The sequence below is a fragment of the Sus scrofa genome, chromosome 15, assembly GCF_054392235.1.
Source record: "Sus scrofa isolate SSC_HxYL_T2T_F1_AM1 chromosome 15, Sscrofa_HxYL_maternal_Yorkshire_Landrace_v2.0, whole genome shotgun sequence".
NCBI classification, from domain to species: domain Eukaryota; kingdom Metazoa; phylum Chordata; class Mammalia; order Artiodactyla; family Suidae; genus Sus; species Sus scrofa.
This window is the reverse complement of record NC_139397.1, coordinates 59,995,378-60,009,803: the sequence shown is the minus strand read 5'-3', so window position 1 is coordinate 60,009,803 and position 14,426 is coordinate 59,995,378. Positions and strand designations below refer to the sequence as shown.

The window sequence follows — 14,426 nt, the reverse complement described above, 5'->3', positions numbered from 1 at the left end:
AAATGCAAAAGCGTAGAGGCCATCCCAGGTTTACTGAATCAGCTGCTGCTCTGGAGATGGGCTAAGTGGTCTGTTCTAACAAGCCCTCCAGGTGAGTCTGATGCCTGAAAGCTTGAGAACCAAACTTTTTCTTTTCTTACTGTAATTCACAGCAATGATGTTTACATCACAGTGAGTACACACACACACAGTACGTACACACACATAAAACAAGGGGTATATGAAATACTATGTTCAGTGCATGGTACTATTATATTTTATATTCTCTTCTTAAGATTTCGGAGTTCCCGTCGTGGCGCAGTGGTTAACGAATCTGACTAGGAACCATGAGGTTTTGGGTTTGATCCCTGGCCTTGCTCAGTGGGTTACGGATCTGGCGTTGACATGAGCTTTGGTGTAGGTCGCAGACGTGGCTCCGATTTGGTGTTGCTGTGGCTCTGGTGTAGGCCGGCGGCTGCAGCTCCAACTGGACCCCTAGCATGGGAACCTCTATATGCCACAAGTGCAGCCCTAGAAAAGACAAAAAAGAAAGAAAATTTTCTTCTTGTTTTTTGGGGGTTTTATTTGTCCTTTTAGAAAATGCTGAGTGTGGGGGAAAGGTTAAAGGATGTGATGGGGCAGTTGATGAAACTTGGATATGATTAGATAATTATGTCAGTGACCTGAAAATTGTGCTGTGACTACACAAGATTTCAGCTCCCTAGGAAGGACACACTGCAGTATTCCCCATTTACCGAATATATACAGAAAGCAGATGAGGCAACATGTAAACAGTAGTGAAGTGGGGCAAAAGGTATACAGAAGGCTTAGACTATTGTCACAACTTTCCTGTAGGTTTGAAATGATATCACATAAAAGTTACTCAAAGAAACACTGGTTCAGACACTAAACTGACTTTGCTACGCACTCTTGGGGGTATGCAGGGCATGTCTGAAGTCAGGTCTGTGTGTGGGGACATCCCCGTTGCCCTCCCACCTCTCTTGGTGCACGGACAGTAGGATTTCCTGCTTATTTTCTGTTTCCTTTCTGGTTTGTTACATCTTCCTTATTTTAAGCTTGTTGGAGAGGCTCGGGCTTTATCCCCTTGTCCTAATGCCCACAGGAAGGGGCCTGAAGGGGTAGAAAGTGAGGAGGGCTCTGGGTTGAAACTGATGCAGATTTTAATTTGAGATTCCCTTCCTCTTGGCTGCATGTTGCTTTGGGCAAAAAGACATCTGGACCATGGGGTTCACGTCTTCTTAAGGCCCACTGTGGAGCCACATGAGAGAATGTGTGTGAAAGAGCAGGCACCGTATGGAACGGGCTCGGGTGCTTGACAAAGTTTCGGGACCTCTCGCTCATCTCTGCAGAAAGTCAGCCCTTGTTGATGTGACCTCAGGAACAAGGATGACAGCAGGGTTAGGGGGTTTCTGTATCCCTGAGAGCAGAGCTATGCTGTTTATACAAAGGTGATATGATTAGACCTAGAAAAAAATGTTCAGCGCATGAGAGATGGGCTTGGCTTTCTAAAAGGGTTTTGCCCTGTGCATTTCACCATATGCGTGTTGTTAGTACAACTAATGAGGAATGTGACTTGGAGAGAAAATGCTTGGAAGAGGTTGTAAGTTCTGATGTTTCCCCTTTACTTTTAAAGCTTTCCTAACTCGTGTGTGTGTGTTTGCTCTTTTATAGTGCGAGATATTCAGAGAACACTGTAGGAAGAACACAGTCCATGAAAGATGTAAGTTATCCTTTTATATTTTAATATAACTTTCTCATAATTGGCAATACAGAGATTAAAGATTGTACAACATTTAAAGATCATGCAACATTCTGTATTTGCTTTTTTTTTCACTTATAGCCATTTCTCCATATTGTTGTAATTTTCTTTTTTTTTTTCTTTCTTGTTTTGCTTTTTAGGACTGCACCATAGCATATGGACGTTTGCAGGCTGGGGTTGAATGAGAACTACAGCCACAGCAACTTGGGATCTGAGCCCGGTGACCTATACCATAGCTCATGGCAATGCTGGATCCTTAACCCACTGAGTAAGGCCGGGGATCGAACCTGCATCCTCATGGATATTAGTGGGGTTCGCAACCCACTGAGCCACAAGGGGAATTCTTGCGAGTGGTAGTTTTGTTTGGTCTCTTAGTTTTCTTCCATCTCCTGTATACCTTCCAGAATTTCCCCATATTTTCTTGTCCATTAAAGGCACTTGTCCATATTTTCCAGAGCTACTGTGGATGGTTTTCTTTATATTGTGGGCTTTCATCAGGATTTGGTGAGCAGTCTTAGGCAGCTTATTAGTAGATTGCACTGTAAACCCGTCTCTCTCCTGAACTCAGGAGTTTTTACCCCACTCGTCTTCAGAACTGGTGGTGGACTTGGAGGTAGGCGGGCAGATTTCTGGGGATGGGGCTGCACTAGCTCAGTAGTCGGCAGACCGTGGCCTATGGGCCGGACCTAGCCTACCCCCGTTTCTTTTTTTTTTTCCTTCTTTTTTGGCCGCCCCGAGGCATATGGAGTTCCCTGGCCAGGGATGGGATCTGAGCCGCAGTTGTGACTGAGGCACAACTGTGGCAACACTGGATCCTTTAACCCACAGTGCCAGGCCAGGAATTGAACCTGCATCCTGGCTCTGCAGAGACACGGCCAATCTCGTCGTGCCACAGTAGGAACTCCTGTCCCCCTGTTTTTATACAGCCCTGCGAGCTAAGAATGGTTTTTATATTTTTGCATGATTGAAGTAAAATCAAAAGAAGACTATTATATGTGAAAATATGAAATTCAAATCTCAGTATCCACAATAAAGTTATATTGCAGTACAGCCGTGCCTTTGCTTTGCGTTGCCACTGTCTGCTTTCAGGCTGTAACGGCTGAGTTGCATAGTTGCAACTGAGACCCCCTGACCTGCAAAATCTAATATACAGGTGACCCTTGGGCAGCACAGGTTTGAGCTGCGTGGGTTCACTTGTACCCAGATTATTTTCAGTATTAACTTACTATTTGTAGTTGGTTGAAACCATGGATGTGGAACCTTGGATAAGGAGGGCCAACTGTACAGTTATATGGATTTTCAACTTCAAGGAGGGTGGGTGTCCCAGCCTAAATGTCCCAATGTCCCTGTGCTGTTCAGTGGTCAACTGTACTTACTCTCTGGTTCTTCGTAAAGTTTCCCAGCCCCCAAATTCCCATTGTAGCTCAGTGGAAATGAATCTGACCAGTACCCATGAGGACGCAGGTTCGATCCCTGGCCTCGATCAGTGGATTAAGGATCTGGCGTTGCCGTGAGCTATGGTGTAGGTCACAGATGTGGCTTGGATCCCGCATTGCTGTGGCTGTAGCGTAGGCCAGCAGCTGTAGCTCTGATTTCGACCCCTGGCCTGGGAACCTCCATATGCCATGGGTGCAGCGCTAAAAACAAACACAACAAAAGTTTCCCAGCCCTGCCTTAGATTATCAGAAATGCGTCTGCCCCCTAGTGCTAAGCTCTCTTCTTTAGGGAGCGGGAATGTCCTTGCCTAGTAAGCCAGCTCTATAATATTCTTGTCTGCTAGGGCCAAGTCAATGACTTTGAACTTTATTCACTTTTAGAAACCTGGCCGAAAGCACAAGCCTACTGATGTATTTGATTTTCCTGATAATTCTGATATCTCAAGCATCAGCAGGCTGGGCGAAAATGAGAAAGATGAAGAACCCTATGAAACGTTTGGTTAGTATTTTTTTAAATTTTTTATTAAAATATGGTTGATTTACAATGTTGTGTTAATTTCTGCTGTACAGAAGAGTGACTCAGTCATGCATATATATATATATACTTTTTAAAATATTATTTTCCATCATGGTCTATCCCAGATTAGATGTAGTTCCCTATACTGAACAGTAGACCTTATTGTCTATCATTCTAAATGTAATAGTTTTCCTGTGTTAACCCCAGACTCCTAGTCCATCCCACTCCCTCTTGCCTCCACCTTGGCAACACAGTCTGTTCTCTGTGTCTGTGAGTCTGTTTCTGTTTTGTAATTAGGTGAATTTGTACCATATATTAGACTCCACATTATAAGTGCTATTATATGGTATTTGTCTTTCTCTTTCTGACTGACTTAGTTATGAGAATCTCTAGTTGCATCTGTTAGGACAGTGGAGTTGAGAGAAACAGAGGCTTGAGCAGTGAGATTGCAAGCAGGTTTATCGACCAGCAGAGTGGCCGGGAGCACTCAGCAGAGAGAACTCAGGCTCCCCACTATTGGGGCAAGGGCTTTTTTATAGTTAGGGTTTCAGGTGATAGGTCACATTGTTTCGAAGAGAAAGGGTAAGGGGACTTAAGAAACAGGGAAGGAGGATTTAGATCATTAAGTGTGATTAAGTGTGTTTTGTTTTTTTGTTTTTTTTGTTTTTTTTGTTTTTTTTTGGTTTGGTCTTTTAGGGCCGCACCTGTGGCACATGGAGGTTCCCAGGCTAGGGGTCGAATTGGAGCTGCAGCTGCCGGCCTACACCACAGCCCCAGCAAGGCAGGATCTGAGCCGTGTCTGTGACCTACACCACAACTCATGGCAACAACAGATCCTTAACCCACTGAGTGAGGCCAGGGATCAGACCTGTGTCCTTATGGATTCTAGTCAGATTCATTTCCACTGAGCTATGACAGGAACTCCTTAGTGTGAATTTTAACTGTCCTTTTGGCTCTGTTTATTCTGAGGTTTAATAGCTCCTTAAATCTTGGTCCTTGAGCCTTCATCCGTGCTGGAGTCTGTTTCCTATTTGTTCCATCAGCTGAAACTGTGTCTGGAGCCTGGGTGAGATCTCCATGGTATGGTTGTTTTACATCCTCCATTTGGTATTCTCCCTCCAGTATACAGATACCACCTAACAGCATCCATGTTGCTGCAAATGGCATTACTGCATTCTTTTTGATGGCTGAGTAGTATTCCATTGAGTATATATACCACATCTTCTTAATCCATTCATCTGCTGTTGGACATTTAGGTTGTTTCCATGTCTTGACTATTGTGAATAGTGCTGCAGTGGACATAGGGGTGCATGTATCTTTTTTTTTTTTTTTTTTTTTTTTTTGTCTTTTTGCTATTTCTTGGGCCACTCCCTCGGCATATGGAGGTTCCCAGGCTAGGGGTCCAGTCGGAGCTGTAGCCACCGGCCTACACCAGAGCCACAGCAAGACGGGATCTGAGCCGCGTCTGCAACCTACACCACAGCTCATGGCAACGCTGGATTGCTAACCCACTGAGCAAGGTCAGGGACCGAACCCACAACCTCATGGTTCCTAGTCAGATTGGTTAACCACTGCGCCGTGACGGGAACTCACATGTATCTTTTTGAATGAAAGTTTTGTCCGTATATATGCCCAGGAATGGGATGGCTGGATCATATGGTAGCTCTATATTTAGTTTTATGAGGAACCTCTACTCTGTGTCCATAGTGGTTGTACCATTTTACATTCCCCCCAACAGTGTGGGAGGGTTCCCTTTTCTCCATGCCCTCTCCAGCATTTGTTATTTGTAAACAGATTAATGGCCATTCTGACCAGTGTGAGGTAGTACCTCATTGTAGTTTTTGGTTGGTACTTTAATTAAATCTTTATCCTAAGAGCCTTAAACTTTATCCTTTGAACTCAAGCTGCAGTATTTAGGCTAGTTACTGATAAAAACATAGAAATGCTTTCAAATACAAAAATGAGGTCTGCACACGAATATAATGTTCTGGGAGGTATAGGATAATTTGAACTTTTCTCACTTCCAGGTATGTTGGAACTAGCGCTCTATTAAACATTGTCAAAATGGAGCTCTCCTAGTACATTTGTCAATAAGTCAGCTCTAGTGGGCTTGTAACAAGAGGAATGTATAATATATTTCTCACTTCATACCTCCAGGAGCATTATTCAATAGGGGCTTTAATTTAGGGAGGAGCAAAGGATAATTTTCCCTTTTCATAAACACACTGAGGATGCTTCAGGAGAGTGTCACCTTGTTTCTCAGAGTGTCCAGAAGACAGGGCTGGTACCTGGCTGACCAGGGGCGTGTGACTTGTCCACATGGGACTACTCTGCTGGTGTGTCACTGGTGTGTCCTGGTATATCACTGGCCACTCCAGAGGCCACAAATGATACAGAAAGTGCCATGTGCCTGGCCCCACATCTAGAACAGCAGGGTCAGATGTTTCTGCTGGAATAAGTCTTAGAGGAATTTTGAAAACATACACCTTCTAACGAATTTTTAATTTGGTATCAATATTTGTCATTTAATTTTTGTTAATAAAAGAAAATAGTGCATTTTATAAGGTGAAAAGTGGTAAGCATTACCAGAGTATACTTTTTATTATGCTGTGATAAAAATGTTTTAATTATTTATCTAAAGAAATCTAAATGTAAAAGATCCGAATCTAAAAGAAATTAATGAAGTTTCCAGGCTAGGGGTCAAATTGGAGCTGTAGCCGCTGGCCTATGCCACAACAACGCCAGATCCCTAACCCACTGAGTGAGGCCAGGGATCGAACCTGCATCCTCATGGATGCTAGTCAGATTCGTTTCCACTGAGCTACAATGGGAACTCCAGAAATTAACTTTTAAAATTGAGATGTAATTCACTTACCATAAAATTTGCCCTTTTAAGGTATACAGTTCAATTCAGTTTTAGTGTAGTCAAAAAAATTGTACAACCATCACCATTTTCTATTTCAGAACATTTTTTTGGCCATACCCACAGCAATAGTGTTTTATACTTAGTCATTCAAGAATTTCTTTTTAAAAAATATATAAAGTAATCAATTTAAGTATATAAAATTATCACTTAAGTTAATGTGACTTTGGAGGAACTGATTTTTCCAACATCTATCATGAAAATTTTCAACATACAACAAAGGAAAAGTAATTTTATAATGCATATTCATTTACTTTGGACCTAGATTTTACTGTTAAAATTTATTATACTTTGGCACTTGTCCATTAATCTATTTTAATTTTTGTCCCATGGTATACACTCTTTTATAGAAGGCTTTTTTCACTCAGCATAACTTTCTGAGGTTCATCCATGTCATTTTACATTATTTTTATTGACACACAGAGTTTATTGAAAAATGTTTGGAAGGAAAATAAAGCCTTTTCTCTCTTCAATTCTTTTCATGTTTTTCTTATTACAGAAATGTTTGTTTTAGAAAACTGCAAAGGCATAGAAAAGAAGATAAAACCGCCTAAAATTCCCCTACCCCAAAATAACTACCATGCATTTTGGTCTGTATGCTTCAATCCTTTTAGGGAGCTTTTCTCACCCTCAGTGGGCTGATAATCCTTGTGATTAAGTTCCTGGGCTAGGGAGTGAACCCATGCCATAGCAGAAACCTAGCCCCTACAGTGACAACACTGGATCCTTAGCCCTCTTAGCCGCACGGGAACCCCCTATTCCATATCCAGTAGTAGTCACTCCCTATTCTTCCTCCCAGCCCCTGGCAACCACAAAATCTACTTCCTGTCTCTATGGATCTGCCTATTTTGGACATTTCATTTAAATACAGTCATATCCTGTATGGTCATTTGTGACTGATTTCTTTCACTTAGTGTAGTATTTTCAAGGTTCATCTCTGTGTTAGTAAGTATCAGTACTTCATTCCTAAAAAATCTTTATAGCTGAATAATCCATTGTTTGGATGTACCTCATTTTCATATCCATTCATCAGTTGATGTACATTTGCATTGTTTCCACGTTCTGGGCTTAGGAGTTATCCTGCTGTGAACATTCATGGGTAAGCTTTTTATATGGACATGTGTTTTCATGGCTCTTGGGTGTTCAGTCATCCTTCAGTATCCACAGGGCACTGGTTCCAGGAACTGCCTTGGATACCAGAGTCCCAGGATGCTGAAGTCCTTCTATAAGACGGCATGGTGTTTGCATCTAACCTGTGCACATCCTCCTGTACCCTATAAATCTTCTCTAGGTTAATTATAATACCGAATACAATATAAATGCTACCTAAATAGTTGCCCGTGTGCAGTGAATTTGAGTTTTGCTTTTTGAAACATTGTGGAATTTTTTTCTTTTTCAATTATTTCAGTCCATGGTTGGTTGAGTCTGCAGCGTGGATACAGGGGGTGACTGTTCACCTAAGTCATACGGTGATTCTGCTTCGGCTTTTTGAGGAACTGTTCACACAGCAGCTGCACCATTTGCATTCCCACCAGCTGTATAGAAGGTTCCAGTTTCTCCACATCCCTGTCAATCTTGTTATCATCTGGTTCTAGCCATCCCCGTGGGTGTGAAGTGGCATCTCACTGTGTTTGTGTGGTTAAATATACAGAACATAAAATTTACTATTTTAATCATTTCAAAGTGTCAGTTCTGTGGCATTAAGTATGTACTAGCACATTGCTGGCCGAGCATCAGCACCAGCCATCTCCAGACTTTGTTATTTCCCCTAAATGAAACTCTGTACCCGTGGAGTACAAGACAAAGGCTCCTCATTCCCCACTCCCTCCTCCAGCTCTCCATGCATCTGACCACCCTAGATGCCTCATGTGACAGAGTCATACAATATTTGGCCTTTTGTTTTCACTTAGCATTATGTCTTTAAAGTTCACCCATGTTGTAGCATGTGTCAGAATTTCCTTTTAAAATGTGTGGTATATGCATTTGATGTATATACTGAATTTTCTGATCCATTCAGCTGTCCGTGGACACTTGGGTTGCTTCTGCCTTTTGACTGTTACGAGTAATGCTGCTCTGAACATGGTGTGCAAATATCTGTTCCAGTCCTGCTTTCCCATCTTTTGGGATATGACCAGAAGTGGAATTGCTGGATCCTGTGGTAATTCTGTGATTTTTTTTTTTTTTTTGAGGAATTGCACCATTTTTATTCCAATGAGCAGTGCACAAGGATTCTAATTTCTCCACATCTTCACCAGTGCTTGTTCTCTGGCTTTTTTGATAATAGCCATCCAAATGGACGTGAAGTGGTGTCTCAGTGTGCTTTTGAGCTGTATTTCCCCTAATGATGTTGAGCACTTTCCAGTGTGCTTTTTGGCCATCTGCACACAGGCAAACCGTGGAGACATTGCAGGTTCTGTTCCAAACCACTGCCATAATACAATAAAGTCACTCACACAAAAAGTTATGGTTATACTGCAATAGTATTATGTCTAATAAAACAATATATACACCTTAATTATAAAAATGTTTTGTTGTGGAGTTCCCTGGTGGCCTAGTGGTTAAGGATTCAGCATTGTCACTGCTGTAGTGTGGGTTTGATCCCAGGGCTTCTGAACTTTTGCATGCCATGGGCAGGGCAAAAACAAAACACATACACACACACACACATACACAAACTGCTAAAAAATGCTAGCCATCATCTGACAATGCAATGTTGCCACAGATCTTCAATGCATAAAACATGGCAGTATCTGCAAAGCGCAATAAAACAAAGTGGTACAACTGTATCTTCTTCAAAGAAGCATTTACTTATATCCTTTACTCACTTCGAAATTGGCTATTTATCTTTTTGTTGAACAGCAAGGGTCCAGTTTGTATGACTTGTTACATGCGGAATTGCTCTAGTTTTCTTTTTTTCCTTAGTGTTCACAGCAGTGAAGTAAATAAACCCCTTTGCCTAGTGGTGGCCAATACAAAGTATGTTACTGACTTTTAAATTGTGCAGTTGCTCTGTTCATCATACACACAGCTGTTTATCTGAAACCATGTTTAAGTTGGTGCACTCACGCTAAAGACCGAGGAAATGGGTGCTTGGCTCTTACTGGGCGTCCTTCAGCAAGTCCCCCCACACTCCTGGCCCATCCCGTCCCCGGTCACAAGGCCAGCCAGTCAGAGCCACCTCTTCCGTGTGTCTTCCCCCCAAGGTCATTTGGTCTCCTCTCTGTCTTTTGCCTCATTCAGGTTAACTTCTGCTTAGCTGAGGGCTTGAGCACTGCAGAGAGAGGGAGGAAGGGCGCCCTCCCCAAAGGGCGGGTCATCCACAAACGTACTAGCATCAAGCCTCAGGGTTTACAGGTAGTGCAGTGGTCTCCCAGGTAGATGGGTGACGCTCCATCAGGTGCGGGAAGAATGTCACACACACACCCCCCCTTTATGTTTACCTGCTAGTTCATTTAAAAGTTTCCATATAACAGGAGTTACCCCCGTGGTGCAGTGGGTTCATGGTCCGGCATTGCTGCAGCTGCGGCACGGGTCGCAGCTGTGCCTCAGATTCGATTCCTAGTCTGAGCACTTAACAAATGCTGTAGGCGCAGCCAAAAGAAAAAAAAAAGTTTCCATATACTATGAGAACAGTAAGGTTATAATTGACACCTATCCACGTGTGTATTGGTGGAATGGTTTACTTTTTTTTCTTGTCGAGGTAGGAGATCAAGGTAGGAGGAGGTGTGATTGATTTTGTTAGCCATTGACACAAACGTTGTTTTGTACTTCAGTGTAAAGGAGAACAAACTTGAGTGCTGCCCTGACAGATTTCTAAATGCCCTTTTCAAAACCATCTTTTGTAGACCCTCCTTTACACAGCACTGCAATCTATGCTGACGAAGAAGAATTCTCCAGACACGTCGGGCCATCTCTCCCCTCAACGCCTCAAGGAAAAGAAGCGAGAAGCAGGTATGGGTAGATCTCAAGCAGTTACTTGTTCATGGTTGCTGGGACTTCTGGGATGCTCTTTAAGAAAAAGCTTATAGAACTAAAGCTTTCGAAAGATCTTCTGAGCCAACTTTTGTTTTTCCTCAAGAGCACTGGGTCATAAAAACTTAATTTTTGAGTTTTTGTTTTTGTTTTTTTTTTTTTGTCTTTTTTGCCTTTTCTAGGGCTGCTCCCACGGCATATGGAGGTTCCCAGGCTAGGAGTCTAATTGGAGCTGTAGCCGCCGGCCTACGCCACAGCCATAGCAACGGGGGATCCGAGTTGCGTCTGCGACCTACACCACAGCTCATGGCAACGCCGGGTCTTTAACCCACTGAGCAAGGCCAGGGATCGAACCTGCAACCTCATGGTTCCTAGTCGGATTCGTTAACCACTGAGCATGATGGGAACTCCGACATCACTTTATAGTAGCTATAACTAACATCTGATTATCCTTTGAGAAAACTTGCCAGTGTGGTGGCTTAGCTTTGAGATAAGACAAGTAAGGAGAGGGAAAGGTTTTATGAGCATAGAATTTTAGGTGATTTTGAGATGTCCCTTTAATTTACAGGTTATCTTAATTATCATGAGAGAAATGGTCTTGAGTGCAAGTTGGGAATGGGGGAGACGGGCTGGTAATCCCAGAGGAAACACAAATGCTATTGTTAATCTCAGCTATTGTCTCTAAGGAGCCTGGGTTTCAGTTTTACAGATTGATGTGAAGGCCTGGATCAGAGAAATCTTGTAAAAATGACCCTAGAGACAACTTGCGAACACATTATGTATGAAGAACTCTTCCATAGCTGTAGTACTAATGATAAATTATGGAGCTAGAGCAAACCCTTGACTTAAGGCCCTCTATTAGGTCAGTTCTAGTTACTGTGTTTTGAGAGTAACAAAACTGCATTTCAAAACAAACATCCCAGAGTTCCCATTAGTGGCACAGTGGAGATGAATCCAACTAGTAACCATGAGGTCGTGGGTTCGATCCCTGGCCTTGCTCAGTGGGTTAAGGATCCAGCCTTGCCATGAGCTGTGGTGTAGGTTGCAAATGTGACTCAGATCTGGTGTTGCTGTGGCTGTGGTATAGGCCAGTGACTACAGCTCTGATTGAACCTCTAGCCTGGGAACCTCCATATGCCTCAGGTGCAGCCTTAAAAAGCAAAAAACAAAACAAAACAAAATTCCATTCCACTCAGGCAGAAATCTGCATTAGGACATCTCTCTGGGGTTCTCTGCCACCAGTTTTGGGAAAACTCCAGTTTTTCTAGATGTTGATAATCAGTAACAAAAGCCAAATATTTGGAAAACCACACACTTCATTTTAAATAGTGGTGTGTACTTTTTCAAGGAGGATTTTTTGTTTAGGTGATGCATTCACATGGTTTAAAAATAGAAAACGGGGAGTTCCCGTCCTGGCGCAGTGGTCAACGAATCCGACTAGGAACCATGAGGTTGCGGGTTCGGTCCCTGCCCTTGCTCAGTGGGTTAACGATCCGGCGTTGCCGTGAGCTGTGGTGTAGGTCGAAGACGCAGCTCGGATCCCGCGTTGCTGTGGCTCTGGCGTTGGCTGGTGGCTACAGCTCCGATTCAACCCCTAGCATGGGAACCTCCATATGCCGCGGGAGCGGCCCAAGAAATAGCAACAACAACAACAACAAAAAGACAAAAGACAAAAATAAATAAATAAATAAAAAATAGAAAACGGTTAATAATCAGGTCTTTGGCTCCTCTCCATCATCACCCATCCCTCACTTGCCTGCCGGCATTAAACCTACGTGGCCTGGGATGGAGGACTGGCCTGGGATGGGGGATGTGTGGGAGGCGACCAGTAAGTCTGAGGAGGTGGCTGGCCCACCTGTGCCAAGTGGGAAATTTCATTAACTTGCGTTTGGTTTCTTGTTGGATGAGCACCTTTTCAAACATATGTGAATAAAGATGAAATGTGTGCAAGATACTGATTGTTTTTTGCTACAGTTCAGACACGTCTGAAATTGAAGAAAGTGAAAACGAGTCTGTGAAAATTAGTGCAAAGAAGGTATGTAGGCGTGTTCTCTTTGCTATCTTAATTTGTAAGATACTGCATAACCTATTTAAATTGGATGCAAGTAGGAGAAATGTGTAAATATTTCATAGCTTGTTTGGATGCAAAGAGAGAAAATGTTCTGTAGTGACAATTTTCCTAAAGTATTGTTTTCGAAGATAATTTTAAATAAAACATGAAATGTTTTTATATCTGAAGTGGGGTTTTTTGGGCAGCATGTGGCATGTAGAAATTCCTGGTCCAGGGATCAAACCTGTGTACACCAGCGACCTGAGCCACTTCAGTAACAATGCCAGATCCTTAACCTACTACGCCACAGGAGACCTCCTTGAAGTGTTTTTCTTTACAAAGATCTCAGATTTCTGTGTACCTTGTCAATTTTCATAGTGTTCACATAATATGTTTAGATGGTGATTTACAAAGGCAGGGTGATGTTTTTGGAACTCTTTGTACTGATTTCTCATCCTATCTATTAATCACGTCACCATCTTCCTATTATGTTCAGTCTTGAAGTTTATAGATAACAAATGTGGGGAGTTCCCTTTGTGGCTCAGCGGAAACGAATCTGACTAGCATCCATGAGGACGCAGGTTCAATCCCTGGCCTCGCTCAGGGGGTTAAGGATCAGCATTCCTGTGAGCTGTGGTGTAGGCTGCAGACGCAGCTTGGATCTGACATGGCTGTGGCTGTGTCATAGGCCAGAGGCTATAGCTCCAATTTGACCTCTAGTCTGGGAACCTCCATATGCCGGGGGTGCAGCCCTAAAAAAAAGAAAAAAAAAAGGAAATGTGGATTTTATGGTTATCTTTTAACACAATAAGAATGATAGCATTTGTATTTTCTAAACAGTAATGCTGTTTTCTTGACATAGCCGGGAAGAAAACTTAAGCCCATTAGTGATGAATCTGAAAGCACTGAAGAAAGTGATGTAAGAAGAAAAATTAAACCAGCAGAGAACATAAGCACACAACAGCATGAAGCTGTTGCAGCAACGGCATCTTCAGAACTTTCCGAGAAACCAGCTGAATCAGTTCCTCCTAAAAAGACAGCACCCCTGAATGCTGAGTCCTCTGTTGAAAAAGAGATTCTGGTAAGAGACCATCTACCAACTCCCTGGAGAAGGAAAAAAAAAGTTGACTGAAAATGTTTAGGAGGAAAACATTTTCTTTTTCCTTCACTTTTAGAAGATAAGTTTTATATATATATAATTTTTTTTTTTTTTTTTTTTTTTTTTTTTTTAGGGCCACACATGGAGGTTCCCAGGCTAGGGGTCCAATCGGAGCTATAGCCGCTGGCCTACACCAGAGCCGCAGCAACTCGGGATCTGAGCCGTGTCTGCGACCTATGCAAGAGTTCACGGCAGCACCGGATTCTTAACCCACTGAGTGAGGCCAGGGATTGAACCCACAACTTCATGGAGTCAGATTGATTTCCCCTGCGCCACGACAGGAACTCCGTATTTTTTTAATTATAAAAATGTTTATTGTAGAAAATTTGGAAGGTATGAAAAGGAAGATAAAATCACCTATAATCCCATCACTGCAAAATAACCAGCGCATCTTACAGTTCTTTACTGAGCTTTTCTCATCCTATGTGGAACCGCATCCTGGTCATTAAGTATTTTACATACCATTTTTTGCTGCTGTTGTTCTCTTTTTAGGGCCGCACCTGCAGCATGTGGAGGTTCCGAGGCTAGGAAACTAATCAGAGCTACAGCTGCTGGCCTACACCACAGTTCACGGTAACGCTGGATCCTTAACCCATTGAGCGAGGCCAGG

The 14,426-nt window shown here is 42.7% G+C and overlaps 1 protein-coding gene across 3 annotated transcripts in view; it reads left to right on the top strand.

Moving 5' to 3' along the window:
• CENPU (centromere protein U) overlaps window positions 1-14,426 on the top strand; it is a 32,653-nt gene that overhangs the window by 1,446 nt on the left and 16,781 nt on the right. For all 3 annotated transcript variants that reach the window (XM_085001036.1, XM_013984043.3, XM_003133338.6), the window contains exons 2-6: window positions 1,672-1,720; window positions 3,577-3,694; window positions 10,481-10,586; window positions 12,582-12,642; window positions 13,520-13,738. In XM_085001036.1, coding sequence (XP_084857162.1) covers window positions 1,672-1,720; window positions 3,577-3,694; window positions 10,481-10,586; window positions 12,582-12,642; window positions 13,520-13,738 — 553 coding nt within the window. The remainder of the gene's footprint in view (window positions 1-1,671; window positions 1,721-3,576; window positions 3,695-10,480; window positions 10,587-12,581; window positions 12,643-13,519; window positions 13,739-14,426) is intronic.